Below are 16,553 nucleotides of genomic sequence, written 5' to 3'. Positions count from 1 at the left end.
GATCAATCGGTGTAGCTATTTCTGAGAAAAGTACATGTGACACTCACGCAAAACCTTAAAAAAAAGATTATTCAGAGAATATCAGGACAAAATTTCAGTATTGAGAAAAATCATATTTTTGCTTTGCATATTATCATGCGATATTTACTGAATAATTTCCGACCTAAACAATAAGTTGTCGATTCAGACATTTCTCTCTTTAAACTTTAAAAATTCGGTGCGGAACTTCATACTTTCTCAATGATCGACTGAAACAAATGACTTGCGTCCAAATATTTCTTTTTAAAATGCAAAATATCAAATGGTTCAATTATCACAATTGTTTCATTCCATAATTGTATTCCACATTGTTTCCATTGGCCTTCTTTCGCATGAATCAATATTTGATGGCTTTGCCCGTCCATTCAAGAAAACAAAAGGCGGAAGAAAGTACACAAATTGTAGTAGGTGACCTCTGAAATATTCATATCCGGAACCACTGAATCAAGCCGAAACTACTCAATAGCTTTCACCCCAAATGTATCTCAGATACAATTTTCAAATAATGTGGACCACAATGGCCGCTATCTTCCTAGTTTTTTTTAACAATAAATTATGAGGATATGGAAAAAAGTAAAAAGCATATTTTTCGGTTGCGAAAAGTCTTTGCGTCTTTAGAGTCAACAATAAATAAATAAATATTTTTACACTTAAACGATTATTCTGAAATATCATTTGGTCTCGTTTTCCGCTTACTATTAGTTCGATTACGAATAAGATGACGATGAAGTGGCAGCTGACGAGCTCGATCCAGATGCTGGAGCCGAGGAAGCGGTGTAGCTAGAACTGCTTGGGTAGTAAGCGCTGTAAGCCAAGTTTTGTGCTGAGGAGCTGGGGGAAGCGTCCCAGATGCGAGCATAGGGTCCACCGGCTGGCTCTTGAGGTTCATATGATGATGGAGGAGCTCCGTAGGCATTTGATGGCATTGGTGGCTCGGTGGATGGCATCATTGGCATCATTGGCATCATTGCCATCTTCATTCCACCTAATTTTTGAATAAGCTGGTAGATGAGGAATCCCAACACCAATTTAATAGCGATCTTAGACAAGATCAAAGCCTTCATGGCTTTTAGTCCAACTAAAGCAACAATGATTGGCATAAGAGCTTTCATTTTCAACTTAAGCAATAAGAGAACAGGGAGAAGAAGCTTCTTCTTCAATAGAAGACCACGGGCTGAAAAATAAAAGGATATTAGACACAGAAGTTCTGACCATATTTACTATGACATATTATTCACCTTCATCCTTAGGCAGCGCCAAGTCGAATCCAGTATCTGGTCGGTAAATCACTTCGGTTCCTTGGAAAAGGGTTCGTGGCAACTCGAGCCTAAACTCGTTTGTAGACAAAATCCGTCCAACGCGTTGGAAAATAGCTTCCTCCACACTTTCACTCTTCATTGTCCGTGATTCCTCCGAAGGTACACCTGCGAGGCTATCCAGGAAGTTCAGCACTTTCTCATTGATACAGCTGAAGACTTCTGTGCTGAAGCAATCTGCTGCAATCGACGAGATCAACTCGGCTCCACTATTAATCCTAGGCGTGGAAGCATAACTCCTTATCGTGGCTGCGTTGATGGATGCTACCAGCAGAGCATATACTGTGAAGATTTGCACAATTGACGCCATCGTTTCAATCGCTAGAGATGCCGCTCGACTGTGCCTATAATTAATAAACCCTTAGAACGATTCGCGGGAGCCTACACACTTGAACCACGTAGGGAACAATAAAAAAGTGATTGCTAATTGATTGATGTCCGATAGTTTTATACTACTACTCCCATTCAAAGCAAAGTGACTCAAAGTGGGCTCAGCTAAGTTTGTGCACTTTCTGTCTTCGGAGATGCTACTCGCTATCCTCATGGGCCACAGCCTTTGTTCAAGAGGTAACACTAGTAGAAATCGGCTTATCATTCAGTGCACGTGTACACAAGCGTGTGGACAATCGATTAATTAAGCAACAAGCAATCAGGGGGCCAACCTGGGGCTACTATCTATGCGCTTTGAGACGATGTTGGACAAGTAGCAGCAAACACTGAGGGAAAAATGCAGAGTTTTCGTTACATATACTTATTCGGCGACTACTTCCGCCACATATCCGTTCTTGTCTACGTAACACCAGTTAGTTGCTCTGAATTCCAATTCCGCGACTTCAGGAGTGAGAGATCGGGGCCATGACTGTAAAAGTGCAAGTACGCGGCGCGATAGTAAACAAAAGCAGAATGCCAGGTGACTCTATTGACAAATGTGAATTAATTATATGCATATTTGATCGATGTCATCTTTCCCAATAATTGGTGTGCTGCCGATTGATAGCGACACTAGAAAGGCTGAAAGGTGAGAAAGAGAAAGCCACTCTGTCATTCAGAATATACGACCACTGCCCAATTCGAACTTACGCTAAATAAAGGCTGAGGTATTCCTGACTCGGTCATTACATATTCGAGGTAAAGATTCGACGACATTGAAACTAAATAACTATAAATACAGATTAGCAAATAATTTTTTCGAATAAGAATTTAAGTACATGTATATTCTTTTTGGTAGTCATCATTGTAATCATTATTAACTTTTCTGCTTTTTCTGTGGAATTATGTATGGGTGGCGAAACCAATTACTATCCTATTTATGTTGCAAAATTTAAGTTAACAATGAAAGACCCCAGTTTAAGTAGTTAGGAATCGATTTGCTCTCGCCGAGGACCTCAATCAGCGTCGTGATGGGCCATTTACATGCCACAAACTCATAATACCAATTTGGGAGACAACGTCAGCCGTATTAGACGGTCGCAGAAGGGAGATCTTATGTTGGAACTTAAGAAATCCAAGGATGTAACCGCGGACAAATTCTTAAGCCAAATCGGGAAGACTTTAGGGCAGGAAGCCGACATAAGAGCTAGCAGGCCGGAGATCACTATAATCTGCAAAGATATAGATGAAATCACGACGAAGGAGGACGTTCGCGAAGCGTTGGAGAAACAGTTCGATCTTGCCGGACTACAAGAGTCAGCGGTAAAAACTCTAAGGAAAGCCTATGGGGGAACACAAACCGCCATCATCAGCCTACCAGTGGAGAACGCACTCAAACTGTTAGCAGCAGGGAGAGTGAGAATAGGCTGGGTTATGTGTCGCCTTAGGGAACAGGTGGCGTTAAAACGGTGCTTTAGATGCCTTGGCTTTGGTCACATTGCGAAGTCATGCACTAACCCAAATGACAGGTCAAAGCAATGCAGGAGATGCGGAGTGGAGGGCCACATCAGCAAGGACTGCGGAGCTGACCCAAATTGTCTACTGTGCAAAGGAAAGGAGGGTGTGGACCATCGGCACATTGCAGGCAGCAGCAGGTGCCCGGAATACAGGAGAGCCCTTAGCACAAATCGCAGATGAGGTTGATACAAATCAACCTCAACCACTGCGAGGCGGCGCAGGATCTACTCGCGCAAACTATCCGCGAGAAAAACATCGATGTGGCCATACTAAGTGAACCATACCGAAACCGCGGTGGTAGCGTTTGGGTCAAAGACCAAACGGGCCAAGCAGCGCTGTGGATTTGTGGAGAACAAGCCTTCCAGGAAATAATGGAGCACCCGGAGGAGGGCTTCATCAGAGCGAAGGTGAAGGGCATCCACATCTACAGCTGCTATGCTCCACCCAGCGCTACACTCGTCGAGTATGAGCGGATGCTTGCTGCTCTTGTTTTGGATGCAAGAGGACGTTGGCCGATCATAATAGGAGGCGATTTCAATGCGTGGGCTCTTGAATGGGGCAGCCGGATAACTAATGTGAGGGGACGTGTTCTCCTCGAAGCATTCGCGGAGCTGGACGTGGTACTGGCGAATGTTGGGTCTTCGTACACTTTCCGGGGAAGGGGTCTGGGGTCTATAGTGGACTTGACATACGTGAGTGCCACTTTAGCCAGTAGAATCGCTTGGCATGTCAGTGAGGACTATACTCACAGCGACCACCAGGCAATCTGCATAGAGATCAAGGGCGGATCGAGCTCGAAAAAGAGTTTTCGCAAAATGCCGGGTGGTATGCTTGGCTGGACAGTGAAAGCGTTCGAGGGGGACACGTTTTCCGCGGTGCTCAAATCCGACATATCCCTGAATGGTACGGCTGGAGAGAAAGCCACCCAGATCACTCGATGGGTGACGGAAGCATGCGATGCAACTATGCCCAGAAGGCGATTGCTCCCCAGTAGGCAACCCAACTACTGGTGGAACAATGAAATCGCAAGTTTGCGAGCCGCATGTTTTCGGGCAAGGAGGCTTTGCCAGAGGCTCAGGGGAAAACCCGGTGGCGACGGTCGAGAGGAGGCACACAAGCAATTGCGTGGCCGCCTAAAGGAAGCCATTCGGAGGAGCAAAAAGAACTGCTTCAAACAGCTGTGCGACCATGCCGACATAAACCCTTGGGGCGAGGCTTACAGAGTGGTGATGAAAAGGCTGCGGAAATCACCCCAGGTGATCTGTCCGCGCCTCCTGAAACAGATTGTTACCACTCTGTTCCCTCACCACGAAAATAGGGGAAGACAAGTTTTTGTCCAACCAAATGACGGCATACTATCGCCTGTAACTGTGGAGGAGCTGCGGGAAATATGTGGTAGGTTCGGTGACAACAAGGCCCCAGGTTTGGATGGCATCCCCAACCGAGCTTTGAAACTGGCAGTGAAGACTAGGCCCGACCTTTTCGCCAACACCTTCGAGGCGTGCCTAAAAGAAGGAATATTCCCTGCCCAGTGGAAAAAGCAAAAGTTGGTGTTGCTTCCGAAGCCTGGCAAGCAACCTGGAAACCCAGCGTCGTATCGTCCTATCTGCCTGTTGCATACAATGGGGAAGATGATGGAGAGAGTCATCTACAACAGACTCCTGCCCATCGTCGAAGCCAACAATGGTTTGTCGGAACGCCAGTTTGGTTTCCGACGCGCCCACTCTACGGTGGACGCAATTGGCATGGTGGTAAACCTGGCAAAAGGTGCACTGATTTCTGGCGGCTGCTGTGCCGTGGTGGCGTTGGATGTCAAAAACGCATTCAACTCGGCCAACTGGAATAGAATTAAAGGGGCGTTGGCTGACATAGGTGTCCCCGGATACTTAGCGAATTTGGTGGAAAACTACCTCTCAGAGAGGACTCTCTGGTATGGGACGGATGAGGGCCCCAAAGAGTACATTGTCACAGCGGGGGTACCACAGGGATCGGTACTTGGTCCCCTGTTGTGGAATATCATGTATAATGGGGTGCTTGCTCTTCCCGTCCCAGAGGGGACTACGATTGTCGGCTTTGCTGATGACCTAGCTGTGGTTGTTGCAGCAAAACACCCAGAAGATGTGGAGGTTTACGCAACGGAAACAGTGAGAGCGGTAAAGTCCTGGCTAGAAAAGGCTGGGCTGACCTTGGCGGACGCGAAAACGGAAGCGGTCTTGATAACGAAACGCAGGAAAAATAATACTGTAAAAGTGGAGGTCGGTGGACATACGGTCATATCAAAGCCGGCTATCAAATACCTGGGGGTAATAATTGACACCAAATTGAGTTTTAGGGAGCACCTAGAGTATGCATGCCAAAAGGCAGCCAGTGCCACCACGGCACTTGCAAAAATGTTGCCAAATATTGGTGGGCCGAAACTTTGCCGGAGGTTGGTGCTAGCCGGAGTGGTGCGCTCCATCCTGCTCTACTCGTCGCCTGTGTGGGCAGAGGCGCTTGCAAACTCTCAGAGACGGAAGCAGGTGAACTCGGTTTACCGGCGGATGGCTTTGAGGGTTTGCAGTGCTTTTAGAACCACATCAGATGAGGCAGTATTGGTGGTGGCAGGCATGATCCCGGTTGACATTCTGGCCAAAGAAATGAGTGTCCTGTACAATACAAGACATATGGAGGGGCATGCACAGCGTAGAAATGCGGCAAGGTCAGAGTCGCTTGATCTCTGGCAACGCAGATGGGACGAGTCTGCGAAAAGTCGGTGGACGCACAGGCTCATTCCCAACATTAGGGTGTGGCTTGAGCGAAAACATGGGGATACCAACTACCACATTACCCAGTTCCTCACAGGACACGGTGGTTGCTACAGGCAGTATCTGCACCGCTTTGGGTTGGATGATTTTCCGAACTGTCCCAGATGCGATGGCATACCGGAGGATCCAGAGCATGTGATGTTTCACTGCCCACGATTTGCGATGGAGAGAAGGAGCTTAAACCAGGTGCTGGGCAGGAGCGGGACCCCGGAGAGCTTAGTTACTGAGATGCTGGAGTCCGAGGAGAAGTGGCTTGCAGTTAGCTCCGCAATCATCCAAATGCAGGAGGAGTTGCTGAAAGAACAAAGAAGGAGGAAAGCTGCAAATAGGAGAAGGATGAGTGCCTAAGAGCAAACCTACCCCGCGAAGTAATACCTCAATGGTGGTCCCGCGGGGCTGGGGCTGGAGAGACCGGGGGTGGTTTTTAGTGGGTGTGAATCCCACACGCGCCCGCTGTTGTTCCGCCGGAGCTGCGGCGGACGTGTCTTTCTAAGATTTTCCACCTCCGTGTACGCACAAAAAAAAAAAAAAAAAAACTTTTCTGCTTTTGCTGTGGAATTATGTATGGGTGGCGAAACCAATAACTATCCTATTTATGTTGCAAAATTTAAGTTAACAATGAAAGACCCCAGTTTAAGTAGTTAGGAATCGATTTGCTCTCGCCGAGGACCTCAATCAGCGTCGTGATGGGCCATTTACATGCCACAAACTCATAATACAGTGGCAGATGTGGGCAGTGTAAGAGCAACGGCCGTCTCCCTCCCCCCATCATGAAATGAAAAATCTTTTTTAGGGTACCAATGATTTGCTTTCCTAATATCTGTAGTCTGACTCAAGTTAGAGCTAGGGCGACTGGCGGTATCATCCCCTATAGCAAAGCTCACAGAGGGCCAGGTCCTCCTTAACTGAAATAGGGAGGCCAAAGCCGGCTGTCGTCAATTAATTCTAGTAGATGCCACCGTTCACTGTGTTAAGCCTGGAGGTCGCAATGCGACTTAGCCATTGATAAACTTTCAGTGTCATTCAGTACCTTCACATGAAATTCACTGGCTAATCCTGGTAGACTTTACAAAGAAAGAATACTGTATCATAACTTGGCAACATATTGCCAGTCTACCATTGAAACCTGATTGGAAAGTCCACAGACAAATTTCCTTGCCTTTGAGGTGAGGCATAGCCCATTCGGAATCCCCAAAAATTTACGAGTTATTTAGCTAATGTCGCCCTAATATCCCCCTGTTGAGTCGCAGGGCTATCAACGTCTTAAAGCTTTTTACTAGTGTGTTTAATTTGGAGGCCCAGGGGCTAAGTATAGTAATACATTGAGAACATCTTCCGGGGCGGGCTGCAGCTCCACCGTATCCTATCTTATTAAGCTTGGTTATATTTCATTTCTTGCCCACGCCGGCCACCACACAATAAGGCTTTACGTTAAGATGAGAAGAATCATAGCTGTGAACATCCAAAGAAACACCCCTAACCGGAGACCCCATTTCCGTACAAAAGTCCTTTTGGAGGCATAATTTTTGGTTCTATGTTTACTCTGCAATTTAACTTAGAATCCAGCATCATACTCAGATACTTTACATGGGGCGAAGAGTGCCGCGGAGGAGAGGGGGTACTTTGCTGAGTGATAAATAGCGTCAGCTCCGCTTTGGTTGGGCTTTCATCGATTTGACATGTAGCAGTCGACAAGCATATCTTTCTAAACGCCATAATCTGAGAGGTTAACATTTCTGACACCATCATTCTGCTGCATGGGTAGAATTTCATCATCCAGCACTAAACACAGATTGGCAGAAAGTCCTTCGCGGATTCATGATCATATCTGCTATGAATATGAAAACCAGATCTTCATTCAATCACAGTGCCAATATTTTTTTGCTGTTTTTCCCAGACCACGAGACTTTAAAGGTGGTTTCGAATTCCTTTTCCAGATTCCCCAACTATGACTATAAATCATTTATCATGCCAATGTTATCAATAGGAGCTCCTACGAGTTTGGTCCTGATAACTTGACAAAACTTCCTCCAATTGAACCTCCGGGGGACTCTGAAGAAGAGACCACTACAGCAAGATTCACACTCAAGAGTATCCAGCAATGAATGATTCAAGAGGAATCTCTGATCAAACCCTCTGAAGTTCTCCACTCTCAAAGCTCAATTGTCAATTAGTAGGGTGATATCAACATCCAGTACCATCCGCCACAGTTCTCTAAGATGGGGAAATGGAAGGTACTGTCCCTACAAACTGTTATATTTTTATATAGTTAATAATAAAGTTTAATGATAAGAATTGTACACTACGAATATTATAATTTTTGTAGCGCATCTCATCGGTCGAGAACCATGTAAGCCTATACACTTTCCCCACTCTTGCCTGTGGCAACTTTGTCATAGTTAGCTCTAGGCTTGTGTGGAACAGCGTTCTGTATCAATACGAAATTTTTCTGTTACAGAATTATATGCGATACCATCAGCATGGTTTGCTTCCCCGTCAGACCGGCGATCTTCATCACCTCCTGGACCGCCGTTGACTGTGTCAAAGTCGTACTTCAGTTTCGCCGAAAGAACCACTTTAACTTTTGCGTTCTCAACTTCAGACGGCATTTTGCAGTCCACCTTTTCTAGTGCCTTCAAGTACTGTCCATCCATGAAAGATTACCACCCAGGCGCCTATCTTGCTTCGAAGTTTTAAATGTGAACGGATTATACGAGCTTCTATTTATCCATTCACTGACTACGCCGCCCACCGGGGCCATCGGCAATTAAGACAGCGTGTGCTGGCGAGAGCATAGACCGTCATCCAAGGAATCCCGACAACACTACATTCCTTCTCTACAAGTAGATGCGAAATCAAGAATTTCCTGTTTGTCGTGAAAAACGAATAAATTGAATACATATCTGTCGGTTAGCATAAGTTTTGATTGTTTTCTTCAGAAAATGCGATAAAAGTGCAATTATCGGCGGTGACCCTCGACTGCTTTCGAATATACGTTCACTCCTCTACACGGGTACAAACTGCCCCCACAATATTACCTTTAACCCAATTTGACTTGGAGGAATGTCAAGCGATGACGTTTTTACGGTTTCTTACCAGGGCAGAGGCAAATCGTCAGACGCTGCCTCACCCCTGCTCCCCATTTGGTCCAGTCCAGCGTTAAGTTGATGCGGACTTAGGACCCCATCATTCTCAAAATATTGACTTGGAGCTTGTGCGCTACAAGTTTGGCATCTTGGGGTTGAACGATAAATTGCCGCCACGTTCTTCATTCACCGAAAAACTTAACAGTCGATGTAATTCTACCTCTCATGGATAAAATGGCCAATCACCGTAACTTGATGTGGACTCCTCCTTCAAATAGATACAAAATCATCAAAAAGACAAATTTTATTTTTGAAATGCTGAATAATGCGTTTTTTATTCCTCATGTCCCGGCATTTCGAGCAACAGTTGTCCTCTTCCTCACTGATTTTTTCTCTTAGACAGAAGCTCGCTGAGGAAGAGGACAACTGGTCCTCGAAATACTGGCGTATGAGGAATAACTATTCGGCAATTAAAAAATAAAATTTGCCTTTTTTTTCATTAAAAAATAAGCCGAAAAACGACAGACACAACCGAAGAAAAAAAAGCAAAATCACCGCCACCATCATCACGATGAAGTCGAATAAAGCCACAGACCCGAAGATGCTTTCCATTCTTTGGTTTCCAAGGTACACAACTCTAAATGGAACTACGTGATGGGATTGTTCGTGGAAATTGCAGATTTGTAATGCTGCCAGAGAGCATATCGAAGATTCTTTAATTGGGTGTCTGATACGCTAACACAAGTGCTCTTTTATACTCAAGTAGGTGCTGCTCCTAAGGAGGTGTACTGTTGTCGCTTCTGTGGCGTAAGGATTTCTGTTATACGTCAATTAGATGGATATCCGACGACGCCCTAGATGTACTATAGAATTTACAGACTTGTATGTATACATATGTTCATATATTCATATTATTGTAATGGGAGTAGCTCATAGACAAACTCATTTGTGTCTTTGGGGAAATAGTGGATATGAGAGTACATGAAAACCCAAGGGTGTGAACGTGACCACCTGCTGCGTAGACATAATTTCATGATCCTCTTCGGATACTGATCGGTTTGGAGATCACAATCAGAGCACCGTCGTGATTAGCATAGCGGCACTGATTTATACGGAGTTCAGCATTATCATTCATGCCAGTGCATGTGCGGCCATTCTTACTAATTTGCCACAATTTAGAATTACGTCCCCCAGTTTTACAGCGCAACCCCAAGCTCGCACCCATAACGAGCTCTGTTTGCGATATGGGCACAACCACCGTGAAACTGCCACAAGGATGCTATCCCTAAATAAGCGAGCCGAAAGCACATCCCTAAGGAGTACTCCTGAAGCATATGTATAAGGGTTGCAGAACATTAGAGAATATATTGGAAGAAATGAAACGAAAGGGCAGAAAAAGCTTGGTCAGGGTATACTGAAATCCTCTACACCGATGGTTCAAAATCGATCCTACGAAAGAGTTCATAATATTTGCTTACGGAAATCCCGCGTTAGATTAACGAATCCAAGGTATTTCACTAGACGGGTCGTCGAGTGCAAATCCAGGGTTTGCTTCGCGGTAGAATTTATGAGCATTTTGAAATTCAAAACAGAGTCCGCCAGGGCTGTAATCTGCTCCCGATATTATTACTTCTTGGTATTGGTAACGTTTTTAATACGGCTTTATCCAGGGCACCTTGTAGACTTCATTGGAATATGATATCTTTCTTCCAATATTTTGTCACGCAGAGGACATATGACCTTGGCCAAATGGCTTTGAATGTAGAGAAGGAGAGAAACGGGGCAGAATTCAGAATTAATATCATCGAAAAAAAAACTCCGGATTTGGCTGGTCATCGCACTCCTAATATCTGCACTAATAAGGAGGCACTGTTACTGCCGGCGGTGATACCGAAATTGTTGTCGCTCCAAGAACGTTAGGCCCGCCTCAGTTCTTTTGATTAGAATTTGGAAACCCAACGTCAGAATGAGGTTATTTGAGGTTACATGAGAGTAGACGGTGGTCCCTTTGGTATTTCTAAAGCTTAAGTTGTTTTCTTGATATCATCGGAGCTCGCTGGCCTGAGATAATAGGATGTAAATGGCTTGGTTAGTGTACGGATCTGCTACTCATGGACGCTTTAAACTGACTTCAAAAGTGGCAGAAGATAATTTTCGAACTAAAAAAGTGCGATGACTCGATTACTAGGTTAGCTATTTTTCTTTTTTTTTTTTTTGAGGCAGGGTAGGTGAATGCATTTACGCACACAGTGTTGGACTCCCGATTCGGTACGTCGTCGGACTACCAACTAAACACCTCCCCATCGTTTGTCACATTACTTCGGGCTAGTCCCCGAACTCTCCCGCCTTGCGGAGCCTTCGAATCAGGGAATTCCTTTCACCAACGGGAGGGGAGAGGAGGAAGGGAACTGTCAGTTCAAGGAACCCCCTGCCATCCGGCTCCTCCACCGGTCGAGTTCTATCTTCTTAGCAACAAGAAGAGCCCGAACGTAATGGGCAACACGGTTCCACCTGTCAGCAGTCCTCAGCATCTCTTCCACAATGTTGTCTGGAGAAAGATCCCCTGTGTTTAAATAGAGCTGCTGACGAACCCCATGTGGTGGGCGTCGTCCACAACTCCATTGCAAAACACACAATCCGGAGAACGCACCTTTCCAATCTTGTGCAGGTAAGACGAAAACTTCCATGCCCACTTAAAAATTGGGTAAGGAAATAGTCAGTGTCACCATGCTTTCGATTCAGCCACGCACCTCAGTTGCCGATGAGCCACGCAGTCCATCTGCCTCTAGTTTCATTTTGCCACGAGAGCTGTCACTCGTCTAGAGTGTGTTGCCGTTCTTCACGAACAACCACCTCCCTTGGCTCATCTCCGTTGCGCTTGTATATGGTCTGACGCTCCCTAGCAAGAGGGCAACTGGGATCGCTTCCGCGATCACCATCACGGCCGGTTCAAAGACAGTGTGGTACGCAGACGCCACCCGTAAAGCTCCCCGTCTCTGTACACCCGCGAGGCGTCTAGGATATACCTCCTTGTTAAGAGAACCAGCCCATACCTCTGCGCCGTAGAGCAGGGCAGACTGCGTTGAACTCATCAGGAGACGTCGCCCACTAGACCTAGGACCCCCAATGTTTGCTATTAGCCTACTTAACGCCGAAACTCCAGTTGCAGCCTTGTTTGCTGCTGCTTTGATTTGCTCAGAAAAGCTCATCTTTGAGTCAAAAGTCAACCCGAGGTACTTTACCGTTGATTTTGACTCGATTATCGACTCGCCGAACGATATGGGACGCAGGGTCGCAATTCTCTTTTTAGTCAGGATGACTACTTCGGTTTTTTCCAGTGCAAGGTTGAAACCATGAGTAGTCATCCATCCGCTTACCCGTCGCATCAATATGCCGAGTCCGCTTTGCGCCTGTTCGACAGTGCGTCCAGCAACAAGCGCTGCGACATCAACTGCATAGCCGACCAGGCGCGACTCTTCTGGCATGTCGAGTTTAAGCAGACTGTCATAGGTAACGTTCCAGAGGTCCGGCCCTAGGATGGATCTCTGTGCTACCCCCGACGTGACCTCCATCCACCTTTGACCCTCTAGTGTTTCATAGAGCAGTGAGCGGTTCCTCAGATAGTCCCTCAAAATCCGTAAGAGATAGTTCTGCATGTTGAAAGTATTGTCTAGTGTGTCTTTCCATCTTACGAAATTAAAGGCGTTTCTGACGTCAAGTGTTACGAGGAGCACCATCCGTCGAGTTTGGCAGCTATGTGCTCGTCGAACGCCGTCCACGACTTGCATGGCAGCATCTCCCTTCTCTAAAACCAAACTGCCGGGGAGATAATTCTCCGGCAGCGCGTATCGCTTCAGCGAGTCTACTTCTGATGAGCTTTTCGAGCACTTTCCCAGCAGTGTCAAGCATACATAATGGGCGGTATGAAGACGGCAATTCCGGGTCGGCTTTGCCTATATGGATCAGCGCAAGCCTCCCAACTTTCCAACGAGCAGGGAAAATGCCCTCTTTCAGGCAAGCGTTGAATGCGCCGAGCAGTAGGTTTGGCCGGTGTTGGAATATCAGTTTGTATACCTCTGCTGGAATACCATCGAGTCCTGGCGCCTTCTTGATTTTCATAGAGAGGACTGCCTGTTCCAACTCTTTTATAGAGAAAAGTGGACAGTCCTCTGCGCTCTCCGCGCCAACGTCACCATCCCATACGGGGGGAAGAGTGCCCTTACAATGCGGTCCATATGCTCGGCGTTAAGTGAACAGGGTTTCCGCAGAGCCCCGATTTTTCGGGTTACCAATTTGTAACCGAGTCCCCATGGATCCCCATCTACCTCGTCGACCAGATCTTGCCAGCAGCGAGCTTTGCTCTTGTTTATTATGCTGCGGAGTCTCCTTTTGGCTGATTTGTACTCCATCATTACGGTGCATGCCTCGTCCCGGTCGCCTAGGCGTTGTTTTAAGCGGCGGAGCCTGTGACACTCCTTCCGGAGCTCTGCGATTTCCACTGTCCACCAATACATGAAAGGGTTGCGCGCTTCGGTGTCTTACTGAGCATGGAGGTTCCATAGACCGTCGTTATCAGGTTCATAACTAAATTTACGACAGTGTCAGCTGCGGCACCACCCAGGAGTACCCTCCGGCGTGGCCCCACCTGTTCCCAGAGTTTCGACAAACTTCCCGGTGTTCACTTCGCTGGGATGGCGCACACCGAGAGTTTATGGCCACCACTTCGAAAGCAATGTATTGGTGGCCACTTGCCGAGAAGTTTTCCAGAGCTCGCCACCCGTCCACCAGCGACACCAGTGATTCCGACGCGAAGGTTACGTCTGGAATGCTTCCGTCGCAGCCCGGGCGCCGGAACTTTGAGGTGGGTCCGGTGTTTAGAACTACCAGTCCTGTTCTCGTCGCCATTTCCAGAATTCGTTTCCCTCCGGAATCTGTGTGAGCCATGCCCCATTCAAGTGCCCTAGCATTCAAGTCAACCCCGACCAGGATCCGCCCATCCGTGCTTAAGATAGCATCTCCCAAAACATCAAACCTCCGACGAAAGTCCGACATCGGTTCATTCGGCGCAAGATAGGCACTAAAAAACGTTATCCCTGAACACCGAATCCAGACAAAGCCGTCCCTTCAGCCTTGGGCAAGAACCCTAAGGAGGATGCTGTCCCGAACCCATATGGCAGCGGTACCTGATATGTCTGGGTGCCACGTTTCGGTACTGCTCACTGATGAGTACTAAATCAGCTTTGGTCTCCGCAGCGAACTGCACTGGCAACTCGTGAGCGGTTGCACTCCTGTGCATATTGATTTGTAGGGTACGAATCATGTTGACCGTGTCCTAACTCTTTCCAGTTCTGCTCTGAAAACTGAACACGCCTCGATCCCGCAGTGTGCCAAACGCTCTCATTAGCCGCGCCACGGTTCCTGCATAGGACGCAGCTTTCCTTTCCATTGTAGGTGTTCGCTTTATGGCCTGCCTGACGGCATTTACGGCATGTTCCCCTTCTGTCAGGTCCCCTATAGTTTGCAGATGTGTGCCCATAATCCAAACATCTATAACATTTGGTTGGGGCGGCCCGAATTCGTATCCTACACACTACCTAACCAATTCTTATTTTCCCGCTGTTTAGAAGCTTCCTCCTATTGCTCAGCAACTTCCACCACAGCGAGTTTTCGGCCTCGGGAGTTCGCGGAGGTGATACCAATCCGGACATTGGTTACCTCCGGGCATTCACATTTGATGGCCTCTTCTACCTCGTTCTTTTCCGTGAGACAGTTAAGGTCTCGGATTTCCAAAGCGCACGTGGGTTCCAGGCTGGAACCCAAAGCTTTTTCTTCCAGAAGCCCCTTGACTGCTTCACAGAACGTGACTTTATTTATAGTCTTCGGCCCTAGTTCGACTAAGACCCTTCACCCTTCGTTTTACGTATGGAAGACACTTCCGCTCCGTTGTCTTTAGGTTTAATTTTGTAACGGATTTTGCTGAGGACTTCCGCAAAAATCTTGCCTTCCGTCGGCTTTATAAGCAAAGCTGGCGGTCTAGTCCTCCTTCGTCTTCCCACCTTTTCTTTTGGTACTCCGTCCTTCGTGTCCGCCTTAGTTTTAGGCAGAGGTTTTTCTGATGGCGCGATGTTTTATTGTCTTTTGTTCCTCTTCGCCTTCTTCTTTTCAGTCCTGGAGAGTACCCGAGTGAAGTCTCCTTCAGATGTCCCTTCCTCCTTTCGTTTTTCACCAAGTTCGCTCTGCAATGGGCTTTCGGTGATCCGTTTGGTAGTCGTGGTGTTATCCTCGGGAAGCGCGGCTGTTTCTGCTTCCTGCGCATTTTGCCTTACTTTCCATGTTCGCCTATAGTATGAAATCCTGTCCAGGAGCTCTTCCAGTTCCATTAGCCCGTTTTTCACCCGCTTGCCGACATTTTTCTGGAGGAACTTCGCAGATCGCATGTGCTTCATAACTGCCGTGCATTTATATTAATAAGTCCTTCCTCTTTACTTGCGCCAGAGTAGTCGACAGTCCTCCCACTCGGCTTCTATTCGAAACCATTTGATTAGTTTCGGCAGTTTCCACTGTGCCTCTTTCCCCAATTATAGCACTGTGCGGTACGGTCTGGGTTCCTATCTGCATTGCAGGTGCCGCATCACTTTCCGAGTCTTTCTCTCCGTCTGCGCGTCCCGATGTCTCGTCGGGTATTTCAGCCCTTGTTGCGTCCATCGCCGAGCGCTGGGGCGAACGGCGCATTTTCGTGCTGCGAATAAACGCAGCCAGCTCACTCTCTCTTTCCACTATCTCCTTGTTCCGTTCGTTTTTATTCTCCATTTGTTGTTTACCAGCGCATCGTGTGCAAGGGAGCGGGCCGCAATAGTCAGGAACGGGTATACCCTCGGGGACACAGCCCCTACCCCAGTTCTATGAGGCCTGACCTACGCTTAGCTGATCCCGCTATGCAATAGACTCCAGTTCCGCTAAATGGATGAAAGGTGGATGGCTCTAGTGTCAGATTGCCCAGGTAGTTCTGGATAAAGCTGAAACACACCTCAATAAACTGGCGATGATGGTGCATAGGTGTGGTAGTCCCACTATGCCCCATTTAGTTATTACTGATAATCCAAATGGTAGAATTGTATCCTATGTATTGTATCCTACGTCACGTAGGTATGCAATTTATTTTTTAATGAACTGGAAAGGGAATTGATAGGGTGCAGTTTTATCGTCCCAATTTCATTACCTCGGATTCGAATTCCAGCCGTCATGGGAGCTCGCATTTGTGTAGCCGCTGTGAGCATACCACTTGCTCACTATTAATTCTGATTACATGAATTAAATTGTCTTTATCGTTTCCGACCTGCGGACCTACCAGAGGCCCGATCTGGATGCAGTCGCGAAGCTTTCAAATCAGCGTATGAAGCCACTGTTATTTCAGTCAGGTT

At 47.0% G+C, this 16,553-nt stretch overlaps 1 protein-coding gene across 1 annotated transcript; it reads right to left on the bottom strand.

The window, feature by feature from the left end:
- Positions 1 to 624: 624 nt before the first annotated feature.
- Positions 625 to 1,781, bottom strand: LOC119651404. Its single transcript, XM_038054992.1, has 2 exons — positions 1,278 to 1,781; positions 625 to 1,213 (listed from the first exon to the last, which is right to left on the bottom strand). The coding sequence occupies exons 1-2, from the start codon at positions 1,663 to 1,665 to the stop codon at positions 747 to 749; spliced, it is 855 nt and encodes a 284-aa protein (XP_037910920.1). The 5' UTR covers positions 1,666 to 1,781; the 3' UTR covers positions 625 to 746.
- Between the last annotated feature and the right edge of the window lie 14,772 nt (positions 1,782 to 16,553).

This window comes from Hermetia illucens, chromosome 3, assembly GCF_905115235.1.
Source record: "Hermetia illucens chromosome 3, iHerIll2.2.curated.20191125, whole genome shotgun sequence".
Classification (NCBI taxonomy): Eukaryota; Metazoa; Arthropoda; class Insecta; order Diptera; family Stratiomyidae; genus Hermetia; species Hermetia illucens.
The sequence above is the reverse complement of the archived record's forward strand: the minus strand, read 5'-3'. Positions and strand labels throughout refer to the sequence as shown.

Coding starts and splice junctions, on each gene's coding strand:
- LOC119651404 (XM_038054992.1), bottom strand. CDS start 1,665: ATGGCGTCAATTGTGCAAATCTTCACAGTATATGCTCTGCTGGTAGCA. Junction 1,214..1,277: donor GGCGCTGCCTAAGGATGAAG/GTGAATAATATG, acceptor TTTATTTTTCAG/CCCGTGGTCTTCTATTGAAG.